This window comes from Athene cunicularia (genome assembly GCF_003259725.1).
Source record: "Athene cunicularia isolate RWA chromosome 1 unlocalized genomic scaffold, athCun1 chr1_part1, whole genome shotgun sequence".
NCBI classification, from domain to species: Eukaryota; Metazoa; Chordata; class Aves; order Strigiformes; family Strigidae; genus Athene; species Athene cunicularia.
In genome coordinates this window covers 13,551,848-13,568,639 of record NW_020799091.1, presented here as the reverse complement: position 1 = coordinate 13,568,639, position 16,792 = coordinate 13,551,848, and the positions used below count along the sequence as shown (strand labels likewise).

At 35.1% G+C, this 16,792-nt stretch overlaps 1 protein-coding gene across 1 annotated transcript; it reads left to right on the top strand.

Moving 5' to 3' along the window:
• Positions 1-3,179: 3,179 nt before the first annotated feature.
• Positions 3,180-15,633, top strand: ANGPTL5 (angiopoietin like 5). Its single transcript, XM_026854393.1, has 8 exons — positions 3,180-3,278; positions 4,970-5,117; positions 6,079-6,182; positions 6,745-6,838; positions 7,759-7,859; positions 12,695-12,815; positions 13,810-13,995; positions 15,229-15,633. Exons 1-8 carry the CDS (start codon positions 3,180-3,182, stop codon positions 15,546-15,548), a joined length of 1,173 nt encoding a protein of 390 aa, XP_026710194.1. The 3' UTR covers positions 15,549-15,633.
• Positions 15,634-16,792: the final 1,159 nt, after the last annotated feature.

The window sequence follows — 16,792 nt, the reverse complement described above, 5'->3', positions numbered from 1 at the left end:
CCCGCCGTGTCTGCCCGCCTGCCCAGGGACACCGCTGCCGGACTCCAGCCGAGGCGCTTGGCTCGCCCCGGGCCTTTCACCCTCTCTGCACTTTCATAAATAGCAGGATACCATAGGGGGGAAAAACCCAACGACCCCAGCAAACGGTATCCAAGCAAATACGTTTCTCATTAGTTGTGCAGGGCAAACGAAACACCTCCCTGAGCCCGTTTGCTGCTTGTGGGTTTGCAGAGCTCTTTGCGGATTTCTGTTAAATCTCTTGACGGTAAAGACTTGGGAGTTAACAGGATAAACTTTTTTTTTGGTTTTGTTTTTGTTTTTGTTTTTTTTTTTTAACCAAAGGGTGCAGGAATCGGAATGCAAAAAATGTGTAAAAGTGAAGTTACACAAAATTTTACAGAAAGTATTTTGTTCTTAAGACTGCAAAACTTTTTTTTTCAATCAGGGTGTGTTGTCTTGGGATATTGCCATGCCTTGGATGAGCTGTCAGCAAAAGGCTAAATGCCTTTGTGATTTCCTGGCGAGACATTTTTTGGCTGTTGTATTTGAGCTTAAACCAATTCTTCTCTTTTTCAGCGTGCAGCTGTTCTATGTCTTTGACTAGGACGGTAAAAATAGTATTTGGCATTTGTAAAATACTTTCTCCACAGACACCCCCACCCCCATATCTGTAGCAGTTTGTGAAGTAGGTGTTACCACTTTACAGTCAAGAGCACTGATGCTCAGATTGCCAAATGTGCTTAATATTTATAATATCCCAGTTACCACAGTTGAGAAGATGGAAGTCTTCCACCTCTAGTACAGAATACCAGCCCCCAATTCACCACCTCTTTGCCCAATCAGAACTCTTAAGTGTTGCAGGTAGAAGACTCATTGCCACTTTACTACCATGTGGTTTTCAACCCACATGCACTTTTAAGATCCCAGTTTGCCCGATAAAATGCAGTGTTTCATTTGGGATGCAGTAGAAGGCTTTATCAGTATGGAGAACTGAGTCACCCAAACAGGACTGAAGGAGAGCTGGGAAACAACTGTAGCTCATGTCACACTTAGGAACATTCAAGCTTATGGTCAACTCACACTGGCAGAATTTGAAGTTCTTTAGACTTACTGCAAATTTTGATCTTATCCAGCACAACTTGCAACTTCACCTTAGATACCTTCTGAAATTTAGAATTAAGAATAGTTTATATATATCTTTATGTCTTTCCCTTTTTTACCTTTTTCTTACCTCTTCATAGCCCTCTTTTACAGTTACTAGATAATTCCTCCTGCTGAGTAACCTCAGACTGTGGGATGAGAAGGCAACTAGCTGAGGACCATGTGTTTCAGAACTATATAATTATTCTGGGACAGCAAGCAGCCTAATCTCAAATGGTTCCAAAATGGAAGGTCCCACTCTGGCAGCTGTTTTGAAAGTAGTTTCATAGTTTACTGTGGGCTAGAGATATTCCACTGAAGGATAAAGATCAGCTCCTAAATCTTTGTGGGATAGATTTTGAATTTATTACAAATCTTGTTTGAAGGCTGGAGCGTAGCTATGCTGCTTCAGAAACACATTTTTCTTTCCTTCTTGTTCCAGTGGGGGATTAATCTGCTAATGCCCTTTAGCTTTCCTCCAAGCTTCAGTTTAACTGTGTAGGCAACTGCACCAGAGAAGCAGATCAGTCAATGTTCTGACCATTTTAACCACTCTTCCTGAAATTTGTCACCTCTTCCTATTTCTGTACATAGAAAAGGGAATAAAAACTGTTCATTCCCCCTTAATGTCATATATGGATAGCCTTGAAAATCTTTTCACCTTCTTCCTCAGACTGAACTATGGATCAGCATCCATCTTCTTGAGAGAGCATCAACTGATACACTAGTTAAATTCTAGTAATTCTTATATCAGAAAACTATGATGTGCTATGAGGTACTTTAGAACAAATTAAAAATTTGATTTTGAGATACTGAAGAACTAAAGTTAAAAATTTCACAGGCAGTCGAATGTGCTCCTCTCAGGGAGAGGTCAGGTACGGGTGCTTAGTGCCCTTTAGCTATTTTGAAAGAAAACATGGAACTAAAATCTGGATTTGAAACTCTATTAACCGCTCCCAATTGCTTTTGAATCTCTTTGTAGCAAAAGCTATTACCAGAGTATTCCAACTTCAAACAGGGATGGAGATGAACCACAGCATTGAGACAAATTTGTAACATTGGCTGGTCCAGAGTTTTAAGTGATGTTAAACAGTGTACTCTGATGATCCTTTAGACAGTGTATCTCCCAGTGGTACATTAGAAGCTAAGGCTTTATTAATTCAGCCAGATCACAAACAATTTAAATTCTCTAATGTGCATGAGGAGCTGAAAATCTGTTGGACCTTTATGAAGTTTCCAAACAATTTGCTTTTTGTTTAAAATATCATATCCAGTTTTTAAGATACAAAACCAGTGGATCTGAGTGTGTGAAAACTGTAAGTGCCTCGTAGCTTTCATTAATTTTCTGTGGACTACATTTAATTTTCTTCTTTTTCAGGACATTTTCTTGTGCTTTGACATTCTTCAGGGATAAAAATCATTATATTTCAATGATTGTCTCACTCTCAATACCTGTGTTCCTAGAGATGGGCTACCAGTGAGACCAAGAAACTGCTACTATCCTCCTGGTAAACAATTTCCCATGTAATACAAAGTAAAGTAATATTTTTCAGTTTTCTATTTTGGATTTGCTTTTAGGACATATTCTAAACTTGCCTCCACAGGCTGTTCTAGTGCACTACCACCACACCAATATAAACACTTTCATTTTAGCAAAAAAAACCTTTGTAAAAACATCAGTTAATACTAGTTTTTCTTTCAATTAGCCCAGACTACTCAATACCAAATATATACTAATGCTCAAAAATAGCATATAAGAAAATCTGTCACAGTTTTATCGCAATGAAAATATATACATTTGATGTGTCATGTAGAGGTGATAAGCAATAATTGCTCTCAGGATACAAGCACTAGTATATAAAATCTACTGTGCAACTGAAATGTGTTTTATTAAATCCAGACATTAAAGGAGTGATGTGTTGGCTGCTTTTTGTGCTGTAGACATTCCCAAATAGTTAGCTCAGAACTTCATAGTGTACAATCCTTTCCATGGAAATTTGAAACTCGTCAAAAAACATTTGCATTTCTTCAAGTAAAAGATGAACTGCTTTAGGGTAACTTCACTGATTTGTCTTAATATTTTTTTGTTCAGTTTAGGAGAGACTGTAGTAAGCAATGTCAAGACTTGTTCATCTAAGGTAAGATTTTAAATTTCTTTGCTTAGATAAGATAATTAATGTAACGATTTCTCAGAGAAGTGACAGATATTCTTAAAATGTAGATTGCTTTATTCAGGAGAGATACAAAAATACAGAAGAATCAGGTATTTTCAGATAAGTGAAAAGAAACTACATTGAAATTGTAGGAATATTTATTATATTAAAATATTTTTATCTTAATGTCCTTTATCATAGATCAGTTGTTAGGCCATATTTTTAATCTCATCTGCATAACTGTAAATGCAGAGTAACTATTGGTTTTGGCAGAGTCATGGTTTTCGCTTGAATTGCTGAGGTCAGATTTAATTGCCTGTTTCATGTTGGCTTTTGTTAAAAATAAATATTGATTAAAAATATTTGCTTGAAAGTATTTAATTGAACATCTGGTGAGTAGCTGTGATAAAGCCCTGGAACAAATCACAGTTTCAAGTGATCTATAAGTTTCAAGTGATCTATTTATAACTCTTAGAAAATTTTACTGCCTTGTGCTTATTTCAAATTTAAAGAAACATTTTCTTTTAGTTCTCTAGTATTTATCTCTGGACACAAATTGCAATTACATTACTAATTCAGAAACCTTTTTTTTATATTTTAAACAGTTTTATGTAGTTTTTACTTTCACTTTTTAAAAGCAAAAATCAGTGAAAAAACTGTTCAGTGCTTTGTCAGTGTAGTGTCGATACGAGAAAGAGAAACCTGAAGCAGGAAAAGAAAACAATTATGTTGAAGATGTATTCAAGTGTAAATAAGTCTTCTTTTTCATGAAACTCTTTACATTTCTAAGGATTGTATTTACATTTGAAAACACAGTGTATGAACATGCTACAATTCTTTGCTGAGATTATAGAATCAACAAACAAAGACTTAAAAGATGTTTGTCTTTTGACAATGACGAGTATTTCAGGAATTACTTTTAGCATTTCCTTAAGTGATGAGTCAGAGGCATTCCCTTATTTTATGTCAGATGGCACGATGGAAGAAAAAATATTAAAGATGAAAATACTTTTTTTAAAAAAACATTAATAGGTGTAACTAATTTTACCCGTGCTTTTATTGTTAATATTTCAGATAATTGTGTGCCTGTCAATAGTGTCCCTTTATTCTTTATCAGAGCATTTAAAATATTTTTTTAATGTTAAGGTTGTCTACAAATCTGCTTGGGACTGCTTGTGTGCAGAGATTAATAACTTCTGCAAGTTTTTCTATGATCAGAGTCTAAGTAACACTTCAAGAGTGAAAATGTTTTGCTAAAATATGGTAAATCCAAATGCCTGCTCTTCTCCAGTGAAAATAACTTTGTTAGCATTTGAGATGTCTGTTGGGTGTGGTGTTTCCTAAAATACGAGCTTCTTAAATGCAAGATTTTCAAGTTCTTGCCTCCAGTTCACATCGCTCACAGGTAGAATACCTGAAATGTTGGTGGCATTTTTAAATTTATAGAGGCTATTCTTTACCTCTGACACTCTCTTTCTCTTGTTGAGATATGGCTAAGCAGAAGACACCTAAGAGGCCTTGGTCTCAGCTCCGTTCAATTATTGCCTGAAAAAGCTTTAAAACCCCAGGTTTGGAAGGAAGACCCATGGAGTAATCTACTTCATTTTGGCAGACTGAGCTATTTTATAAATGCTTTATGATCAATTTATTTCCCCCTCCATTGTTTGGTACAACAGGGCACAAGGAATGTTGGAGCTGTGGAGGAACCACTCAAGGCAGAAGAGAAAAATAAATCTGCAGATATTTCAAAACAAAAAGAACAATGCCTTGTACCATGTGATGTTCAAGCTAAAATTTTACGAGGGGAAAAACATTACATGTGCAGTATGTATTCATAAAGAATACTCTCAGTGACAAGCTATGTAATGCCATGCTATGCAATCCTCTGCTATGCTACGCTATGCTGTGCTAATTTATTTTTTAATCTTCTTGAGCACAAGTGACAGCCTTTGACCCTGCTGCCTAGGCTCAGTATTGTTCAGAAAATTTGGGGTGCTGGTTTTTGGGGTGCAGCTGGTGTGACAAAATATAATCATGCTAGTCTCTCTGCAATCACTGGTGAAGACAGGCAAATCCACACAGCAGCTCAGACCCCTTGATCTGTGTTACCCTCTGAATGGTGGTAGGTCTCTGTCCCTCACTTAAGCATCATAGTTAGGTGTGGTGAAGTTAAGTGCGAATCAGTCAGTTAGTTGGTTAATTAAAGTGGGAAGAAATACATACTTCAGCTTGCTTTTTATAGATACGGATGCAGCATTGCATTGCACTATTCACTGCCTTGACAAATGACAGAGCAAATGGTGTAATCAGCCTCAGAAAAAAAAGTCAGCATTCTTGTTTCTCCCATATGATTTTTAATATGTATTATTAATTACCTGACAGGTTTACTTTTTATTAATTTTTAACATCAGGGCAAAAAACAGGAGTAGTAGAGTGAATGAGTAAATGTAGGATGACAGGAAACCTTCCTTTTATCATTTGCATTTGTATTTCTGTGATATCCATTAACTGGTCATCCAAGTTTCCCAAGGATAAGATGAAACTCTTCTTCAAATCTTGAGAAGAGGCCATCACTTCTTAAGATGTTTTCACTGCTACCAGCGAGGCTGAGGTTCTTAGCATCTTTAGCTTTAATCTGTGTTTCCTGCATACTTTTGTTTCATTTTTAGGTACCCTAAGGTTAAACACCTTCAATATTCAAGTAGATATCATAAATAAGTTGCCATCATTCAGTTAATATTCTAGCTTTATGGTAACAAAGTGGATGAACATATTTCTTTTAAAGGAAATTTACAGAACTCTCTTGTTGAATATGCAAGAAGTACAAAAAAAATGTTAAGAAACATGATGGATGATCAACAGTCTTCTTTGGATTACCTTTCTAATCAGGTAATTTTTCCTTTATCATAAACATTTTTATTTATTACTTATCACTGCAGATATTGTCTGAGAAAATTAAGCATTTATCCTGTCATTAAAACAGTAGAATTAAGAGTGTCTATCACCATTCCTTGTACCTTGGGTAGGGCGTGAATTCCATTTCTACAAGGAGTGAGAAACATCACCTGACCCACAGTTTAGTGTTATACGTGCCAGTAGAGTAAGTGGAGGACTACTCCTCCACACTGGTTGCTATCTCCAGTCCTGTTGTGTTTGTGCAGATGACGTATTGTTTTACTGTTAACTCTGATAGTAGTTTACAAACACTGTGCATCCCTCAGTACAGATAAAAAGCCATAATCAAATGGAAGGAATTTTTTTGAATTAACTGGAATTGTCTCTAAAAATTATTTTGGATTAAAAAAGTAAAAATTAGACCAATACACCTAATGAAGGTGAGAATCACTAACATATCTTCAGATTATATTTACTAGGAGCCAAAATTAACATCTTTAAGAATGTAAAATTCCTCACTGCAGCCTAATCAAAGATCTTTTATTTGAGTTTGCAGGTAAATGAACTCATGAACAGACTTCTTCTTTTGAATGCAGATGTTTTGAGGAAGCATTTGGATCCACTTCCTTACAAAGCTGTTCAATCTCATGGTAAATGTTTTTCACATTTAGTCTTGACCTCTTCCCTTTTTATCTTTGTATCTTGACAAAGAACTAATTAAAGCAAAGCTAAGCAGTTATAACATTTACAGTATTTATTCTGTGTTAGTAAGAGGTGAACTCTGGAAAATTCATGAACTGTTTAAGAATGTCATCATAAAGACTGCTATAAATCATTTGCAACTGATAATTCTGCACATCCTGTTTAGCATCTTGTTGATTTTTATGCAAAATACCGAGTATGATCATCAGTTTGTAAGTTATCTGATGTTGCAGAATGGCACTTTCTTTTGTAATGAAAGAAAGTGTGCCCTGCATTTTCAATATCCTTCTTCAAATAGGATGGAAGTCACTCGTACACTGGGCAGTTAATCTTTGTTGTAGTGTCTATCCCAACTGTAGGAAGCAGTCCTACTGGCCATAGAAACTGCTTGTTTCAGTATGTTTAACACAGACCTGGCTTAACACTTAGAAGCAAAGGGGTTTTTATGTATACATTATGATGTAAAGGCTTTTACAAGTATAAATACAAATACCTGCAGGAAAAAGACATCCTTCCACAGAAAATGTGTCCTTTTCTCAGTAAAAGTGTTACCCAAATAAAATCTGTAAAATGACCCAGATACATAATATTTAATTTCTGTATCTTATCTGTTAAGATTATAAAGAACTTTATAAAAAACTTTATAAAATATAATTTATACATCTTTCTGAGCTTAATGGAGTTCAGAGAATTTTCATTTATAAGGTAAATTCATGACAAAATACGATTTTAAAGTCTGCATGACAAGAAAATGCTATTTGAAATCATTCATACATGACCAAGAAAAGTAATAATTCTGTGGTTAAGCTGTATTTAGTTTTTTAAACATATTTTGCTAATGAACTTCATCAAATACTTTGTTCTCTAGGGTTGGATTGTACCGATATTAAAGATACTGTTGGTTCAGTTTCAAAAACTCCAACTGGTCTGTACATTATCCATCCAGAAGGATCAAATTATCCTTTTGAGGTAATAAATTTATCACTCAGAATACCTGTCACAATTTGCTTGAGAACACGCACTTAGAATATATTTAATAGATTTAAAGTGTTTTTCTCAACAGATGAATAAGAAATGTATTAAATCATTCAAATGTGTCTGCCATTACTATAATTTTGATGAGTTTCTCATTTTCTATAAAGAAATTTAATCTCTGTCATAAGATCCCATCATCAGTTTTAATATACAGTGAAAAATGTACCAAGGAGGAAAACCCGAGGTACTTTCCAGCACTTCTGTACATTGAGGAGTGCTGTTCTTTTCTGTTTTACAGACGGAAAACTAAGGAGCCAAGTGACTGATCCATTTGGCTCCTAAAATGGGACCTTTGGCTTTTTGAATTATTCTGCTGGATGACTGTATAGCTTTGCCTTCTCTTGAGAGGAGACTCTGCTGATGCCTATAGCTTGGACAATTATAGGTGTATAGGTGTATAGGTGTCTAAATATAGGTGCAGATGTACATTAGTTTGAGGAGTAGGTGCTTAGCTGTTGTCTGAACATCATTATACTCAATCATGGGGCAGAGAGGCATCTAAACTTGTAGTTTTCATATCCAGCTTGCAGGATATACATTCTTAAGACAAATCAAAAGATTGAATTCATCATGAACTATAGCAGTCATGCTTCCTATCACCATCTGCATTTTCTGTAATTGCTCAGAGTTATAGGGCTCATCTAGGAGAAGAGAGTTTTGGGTTAATTTCCTCAGGCTGAGGACATTCAGATCCATGCAAACACAAGGAATACTTTGTTTTGTCTGTTTATTTCCATTTCAGGCTATTCTACTTAGGGAAGTCCTTATACACAGTGGAAAGACAGATATAGCACTTTCAAACCTTTAATTTTGCAGTACATGCTGGGGTCATTAGTTTTTGGAGAAAAAATATGGAATGTAAGCCAGCTAATAAATAGCAAAATTTAATATCTAACTTTATAGTCTTCCTTTATATATAACAAAGAAAGCATGAATCCCTTTATCTCTAGCCAATTGGAACCTTACAAAATTTTACAAAAAAGAGCTCAAGCTGGTTATGAAAAAGCTTCCAGAAGTATGCTGGATCTCAGAAGAAAAAAGCAAACTTGGTTCTGCAGACCCCTGGTAGAAAAACCTGTCATTCTTTCTCTACAATGCAGCGAGCTCAGGGAAAAATCTGTAACTCCCTGGCAAGTTCCTTCCTGGTAAAAAAAAAGGGCAAAGACAGGTAGAAGTGTTCACAGAACAACCATGTTTATAGTGTGAAAAAAAAATGCTGTCTGCCTCACCCCAGGATGAACCATAGCACAAAACGCATCTGTTTCAGAACTTCTTCTGGATTGAGGGGGATTCCATTGAGGAAATATTCATACCTCACCCAAATTACTTTTCCTGAGAGATGGTATGACTAATCTCTGTGAGAAAAGTGATTTCTCATTTCATTTACAGCTTTTGTCAAATAAATCTGAAATGATAAAGTTCCTTTCACTTCAAAAGCATTTTTGACACTTTTCCACATTTAAAGTTACTGCCAGAATCTGAGAATCAGTTATATGAGTGGAAAGGTTTCTTAAGGAGAACAAGAAACAAAAAGAAAAATCATAATAATTTGATTAAAAGCACAAGGTAACAATAAATAATGAGAAGAAACGTCTGCACTCATGAAATGAGTGTCTCATTTCTTGTCCGGTAGATGTTACACAGAACTGAAAAAATAGCTCCAAAAAGTGCTAAGATAAAAATATCTAAAATATGTGTGTTCCATAAAGAATGTTATTTAAGGAAAACTGTTTAATGCAAATTATTCTGTGTGTTGACACATAAAATAGGCACAAGACAAATGATAGATGAACAAAAATATCAAGATATTAAAACACAAACAATAAATTTTAATGCATTTTAAGGGGCTAATAACCAACAGTTCTGGAAGTTCTGCAGACTAGCAAAATAAGGAAAATACCAAGAGGCAGAAAACCATAGTAAGAAACTAAAAAAACAGAAAACAAAGCCAGCATGAAACAACTTATGTCAGTGAGGACCTTTTCAGCAATAAGCTGCCCTTCAAATGTAACTGAAACTTAAACGGAAATGTCTTTGGAATCATTTGCATAAAAAGACCAGAAAATGAAGAAAACTATTTAGAAAACTTGATGCTGTTCGCATGTTTTCATGTCTAAAACCTCATGTTTTTCAAAAGTGAGTACAGAATCTGATGCTTGACTTGGGCTAGTTGAAACCTGAATTCCAGGAGCTATAAGAATGTCCAGTTTCAGTGCTGGTGGCAGATTCTTGTCATCTCAGATCATTAGTCCCAAATGAGATTTTGTCTGAGCATTCAAACGTGAAGCATTTAAAACCCATTTAACTTCTGGAAAACTCAATCATGATCACTTTATGATACATTTTTAGATAAGTAAATTTAGATCAATGATATTTCTAAGGTGGGTCAGACAAACTAAACAGTTATTTGGAATATACCTCTTACACACACTAGAGATGGAAAGGGAAGAAATACTCAGTAGAAGCACCTTCCTGCTCATTTAATTTAAATTGTATCTGGCACAGTTGTGCCCCTCATATCTTGCACAATATAAGGCATAAAACAAGATGTAAAGTGGATTAACTATTATAAGGCTTTAAGAAAGAAAATTGCATTATTTCCAGCATATAAGGGATTAAGAAACTACACAGCAGTGACTAGTTTTTGTGTGTGATTTAGCTCATATTTTTACTTAGCTGGTGTATGTTTTGGTGCCATATCTAATTGGCTGATGACCTTTCATGCAGAACCAAATTGTCTCCTTCTGAGAATTATCAACACTACCACTGATGTATACTGGACTAAAGACTGATGTTGTGACCAAGTGGGCTTCTCTCTGTATTTCTGACTCATAGTGACAGGAGTAGCCAAGCATGTGATCATTTCAAGACAGCAGATGAGGCAATGGGATTATTTTTAATGTTTTAGGTATTTTCATCTAAATATTCATTTTGGAATCTTCTATATTTCTTTTTATTCCAGTTCTACCCTCCTTGGGTGACTGAAATAAACATATGATTCTCCAGGGAATAAAGCCCATTATTTTCTTCCATGCACATAACCCTTACTATGATTCATCCAGTATTTGTGTTGCAAGGATTGCTCAAAGCATCCAGTGGCATTGACTTACTTGAAGATCCAAGATTCCCCAGGTTGTGTTAGATCACATGGCAGCTCTGTCCTCTTTCTTTCTTGTCGTTCATAGAGAAGATATTAAGTCACAGAGATTCTGAATATGATGTTGATGTGTTCCTGCCAAGGAACAAGTCTTTGGTTTCATGAAAAATATCTGGCTTGTACAGGCAATAGGGTACAACCTATAAAGCTCAGACTGCCACAATTTTTTTGAGGGTTAAACTGAATTCCACCTAGACTTTACTTTTAGCAGCTGGCTAAGACTGCAAATCTCCCTTTTCTGATACGTTTCATGAACAAACACGAACAAAACCCTCCTGCTTTATCAGTTGTGCATCTGCTTACTGTTAAGATTTATTGATAGCCATCATTATATTCGGAACTTTTGTTATCATACATAGCTTAATGGCTCTATAGCTATAAGCATTTTCCAGGTTAATTCTCCTGATATTAGTCACATTGGGAGACACTTACAAATGAGCCTGTTTTTAAACACTAATTAAGCATAGTACCCCCTAGAACTACTTTGAACAGCTTAGGTGGTGCTGTGTCTAAATGTGCAGTATGCACCTTTCTACATTAGGATGCCCAGACTTTCTAATCCCTGTTAGAACTGGCCAGGCTCTGGCACTGTGGACATACTTGAAAAATAACCAGAGTGAACCGTATACATCCCACTTAGCTGAAATCCCTAGAGAGCAGCCAAGGGTCTAGTGGCCCTTTCTGTAGACAGTGGAGGTGACTAACATCTGCAGAAGGTGATTTTGATCTTGGTTTCCCAGAGCCATGCTATGAATGCACATTTCTCTGTATAAGGGAGATTACAGGGGAGACAAAGGCAATAAGATTCCTAATTTAGGAAACTCAATTATGTGTCTAAAGTTAAATGGGCTGAGGAGAAAATGTGCCATATAATGTGATATTCCATAGCAGAGCAGAGGGCAGCTGGACCATTGCCATTTGACAGGCTGTTGGGCAAAAATTTTAGCAAAGACTCATAAATTTGAGAGTTGATCTTATGTATTCAGTGGGACTGCTCAGTTGCAGGCTGTTAAATGTTCACACTGGGACTTCCTGGATTGGGACCCCTTCCTATGTGGACTATTTTGCTGCTTCACCATAAATTATTATATACTGGGTTATTGCTATTACTGTTTCCATTTCCTCACCTTTATTAAGGGCTCTACATTTCCTAGGCATCACAAAAACAGTATTTCTGGGGGAGAAGGTACGATAGTGAGAGAGAACACCTATTTTGCTTTGCTGAAATAAAGGTATATTCAGCATTAGTGCCTGTATCTGTAATATTTTACATGAGTAATACATGACATTGTGTGTTGCTTCCACTTCATGCTATTATTAATACACAATAATATTTATCAAAGCTTATTTATTATATTTGATATGAGCAGACACTGTCACACAACAGTTTCTACTGGTTGAGGAAATATCCAGTCCAGGAAATAAGCAGTCCAACAAGAACATATAAGAAAATAATGCAGCTTCATTTTTTATCTTCTTTGAGTTTCTGGTTAAGATATTTGAAAGTTATGTTGCTTAGCAAAACTCTGTATAGTCCACCTTTATTTAATTAAAATGTTTTCTTCATAACACCTGCTTCAAGAATGCTTAAACATATCTGTGTCTATTTTAGGTTCTGTGTGACATGGATTTTCAAGGAGGTGGATGGACTGTGGTTCAGAAAAGAACTGATGGAATCATTCCATTTCAGAGAACATGGTCTGAATATCTGGATGGATTTGGTGACCTTTCTGGTATTAACTCTAAAGTGCTTCAGACCCAACGTTTTTGCTGTCCTTATGTGAACTACATTCCACTAAATTGTGTGGCATTTTTAGTGTAGAGAGTAAAGTTCTTGTTTCTTAAAAGTCCTATTTATACTTAAAAGGTTTTTTTCATCAAATCTATTGTGTGATCTTCCCAATAATGACCATCACCCTACTAGAGTCTTTAGTCATTAGCCATCCTCAGTCTCACAAGAAGTGTTTAAAATGTTGTGATATTTTCTTCCTAAAATAATGTATAAATAGTATTTCCCCTTTTTTGCAGATTTTTTTTTAAAAAAAGCTTTAGTTGGTTTTAATCACATTTGTAAAATATTTCCTTAAAGCAGAGAAAAATCAGTAATATATTGTCATAGGGCATGCAAAGTTAGAAACAGAAAGGAAATATTTCAGTAGGTAAGACCAACACAACTGTGATAATACTTTTTTACTGCCAGCTTTCATCCAGCAAGTCTAAAACCAGTTGCTTTTTCAGGAGTTTATCTGGGATTGGAATGGAAGCACACAAGTTTTCAGGAATACAAAAAAGTCCAGCTCATCTAGGACAATCTTTCATGGAAAAAAGTGTGATTTGCAGAGGCAGCAAATCTCAGTAATAGGGTTTGAGTTTTGTTGCATTTCATAGAATGCTAACATTTATAATTTCTCAGTATTGCTCTTAGGATCTCTACTGAATTCTGCTCAATCAAGTGGATCTTTAGCACATTCAGTTTTTGTGGTCTTCTAAGGTATATTGAAGATGAACACTTGAAAGTTATGTGGACAATTTTCTAAAAATATCAGAGAAAAAAGATGATGGACACATCAGAATTCTTTCCATGGTTTCGCAATGAAGTAGGAAGATTACTCTGTACCTCATTAGTCTTTCAAAGGAATATAAGCCTGTTATACAACTTTTATTGCACTTTGTTCAGAAACTTTACACTTTCCATTTCTAGAATTTTATTGACTATTTCTGTTTTAGGGGAATTTTGGCTTGGACTGAAGAAGATTTTCCACATAGTTAATCAAAAAACCACTAGTTTCAGTCTTTATGTGGATTTGGAATCAGAAAATGACAAGCATGCCTATGCATCATATGATGGATTCTGGATAGAGGATGAAGCATGTTCTTTTAAGATCCACTTGGGACGTTATTCAGGAAATGCTGGTAAGAATTCCCTTCTTAATGTATTTAAAGATAGCTGCTCCCTTTTTTAATGTGAAAAAAAACCCAACAAACAAACCATTCAAAAGAGTAATAATTAAGATAAGTTTAAAAATATTTATTTCTAATCTGTTTTTCTCTATTTGGTACATAATGAACATTTATGCAGATAAATGGTCAATAATGTAGCAATTGGTTATGCCAACATCAATCTTTACATAAAATAGGATAGTTTTATTCTACTGCTTCAAAGTTTTTAATGGAATAATTGAATAAACACTCCCTTAATAAAGAAAATGAATAAAGAAGATAAACGAGCTTTAATGCATTCAAGTCCTCAGAATATATGTATATATATTATATATAGGGGATTTTTTGTGTGTTTTTGCACTTCTGTCTAATGGTCCAATTCTTCAGATGTCCATTATGTCATCCCAAATTTACTGATGTTAGTGGAAGACTTCCTGATGTTGTGGTTTGGTTGGTTCAGAAGTACCCAGACAGTGGTGTAGAAAGGACAGAGAAAGTATCCGCCTGGAACAAATCAGGCCTACAGTATATTACAGTTACTGGTTGATACATAGACACAAATTAATTTACAGTTCCAGACCACCCTTAGTATCATAGCTATAACAAATGTGCAAAGATTTGTGTTAAGTATTGCAGTATGTCTTACTGCTTTTTTCTATTTTTTTTTGCGTGTTTACTAACATGCAAGAATGTTCCTTATTACCAATGTAATAGTTATTCTCTAAATGTGTTGGTGCTTTACTTTACCTGTATTTGTAAGCAACATTATTTCTTTAGTCGGACAACAGACTAGTGACAGTAGTCACTGACCTTTGTGCTTTAACAATTCCATTTTATCTCATGACTCACTCTGGAGCTTTGGGCACACACTGGAAAATCTGAAGTTAACAACCCTTTTTGTTTTATCTTTTCTTCCACTCTCTTTGAAGACAGAAGCCTTTACCTTCATTGCTAGTGGGCATCACTAAATGCAACAATATAAAGATGTTTCAATGAATTTAAACTTCTCTACTTCTCAGTATTTTATACTTTTTCTTTCCTACATCTTTAACACATTGCCAGCTCATTATTTGGTGCTCTTGAACCACTTCTGAAAAAATCTATTTTTCTAATAAATTCAGAGGAAGAGCTTGTGAGAAATGCAACAAGTGAGAAACTATATGTTTCTCCATAAATAACTTTTATCCTTCTATCTGTTGTACTTAGGCGATGCATTTAGAGGATATAGAAAAGAAGATAACCAGAATTCAATGCCTTTCAGCACATTTGACGTTGATAACGATGGATGCAAGCCAATGTGCACTATTAAAGAGCAGCCTGTGAAGAGCTGCAGTAACTTCAGCGATAACACTGGATGGTGGTTCAACCAGTGTGGCCTTGCAAATCTTAATGGTGTTCATCGCTACACAGGTAGATTTCTTGCAACTGGGATTCACTGGGATACATGGACAATGAACAATAAACCAGTCAAAATTAAATCCGTTTCAATGAAAATTCGGAGAACCTATAATCCATATTTCCATTAACCTATGAAAACAGAAATACATATTGTCTTGCAGTTCTGTGGGATAATGTATCACTGCATCATAAATGCCTTTCATTTTCACTTGAACAGTTCAGTCTTGAAACTTTATTAGATATTTCCATAATACAGTTACTCATTTTTATTACGAAATGTCAGCATTTGTAGTGTTCCCACTTGAGTAAGAAGGTCCTAAGAAGAATAGCGTGTTCAGAAAACGGATGAAGTTTAAGTGTTTGTCAGCTTTTATTCAACTGCCTCTTATGCAATCTCATAGCCAGCTGAAAAACTATAAAAAGGATATATAAAAAATTTTATAAATACTGACTTCTGAATGTGTTTTTTCTATGCTCTCTGAATATCTGAATTGCCAAGAAATTTCAGCAAATCTTTTTAAAAGCCATATACCTGCCATCTCCATCATTGTATTTTGGAAAAATACCTTTTCTTCACCTCCGTTTAATTTTCCAGAATCGGCTCTTTCTATATTCCTTATCAGGCAAATTAGCACTGACTTACTTCAGCACATATATAAGGTTCTGTATACTCTCAGGACCCAATTTTTATACAAGTAGGGTAGACACTAACATATAAGAACTATGGTCTCTTTTGTATTTAATTTTCACAGTCAATGTGTTTCATAATCAGATTTTTACCATCATCTATTTCACACTTCACTATAAATGAACACTTTTTTCAATGCAAGTGTAAAACATTTCATATAACCTTTGGAGTTTTAATTTTTGGATATGTGGGCCTCATGTGATGTTTTCCATTCTTACTGGCATGTGTATGATCACGTGGTAATGAACAAAACCAATTTGAGTTGTATAAATACACTTTAAGTCCTGTGAATGGTTTGAATTTTTATCAGAAAAATTAAAATAATATTAATAAAAATGTGAATATTGATAGTACCTCAGTGTTTCTGGAACCTGGCATCTATTCCATAGCATCTAGGCATGGTATTTCTCATCTCTGCTTCAGTTTCAGTAGATCAGCTCTGTAGTAACATGTGGAATGAAATAAATTAAAAACTGTATGGGTTTCCTCCTTGCTGTCTCTCACTTTGACCAAGCATTAATACAGTGAGCAGAAACATTCATCAGTTCCAAACCACCATGTTTTAGAACTTCTTTCCGAGGTTATCTGTAGCTATAGGAAGAAATTAAGCTTTAGATAGGTATGTTACAAGGTTAAGGGAGAGAAAAAATTACTCTTTTCTTCTATGCTTGACTAGTCCTTAAC

What these genes read in the sequence shown, in the direction of transcription:
- ANGPTL5 (XM_026854393.1), top strand. Translation starts at nt 3,180, where the DNA reads ATGAACTGCTTTAGGGTAACTTCACTGATTTGTCTTAATATTTTTTTG. An exon ending in TCAAGACTTGTTCATCTAAG is followed by an intron (nt 3,279 to 4,969) that starts GTAAGATTTTAA and finishes TTGGTACAACAG; the next exon opens with GGCACAAGGAATGTTGGAGC. An exon ending in ACGTTATTCAGGAAATGCTG is followed by an intron (nt 13,996 to 15,228) that starts GTAAGAATTCCC and finishes TGTTGTACTTAG; the next exon opens with GCGATGCATTTAGAGGATAT.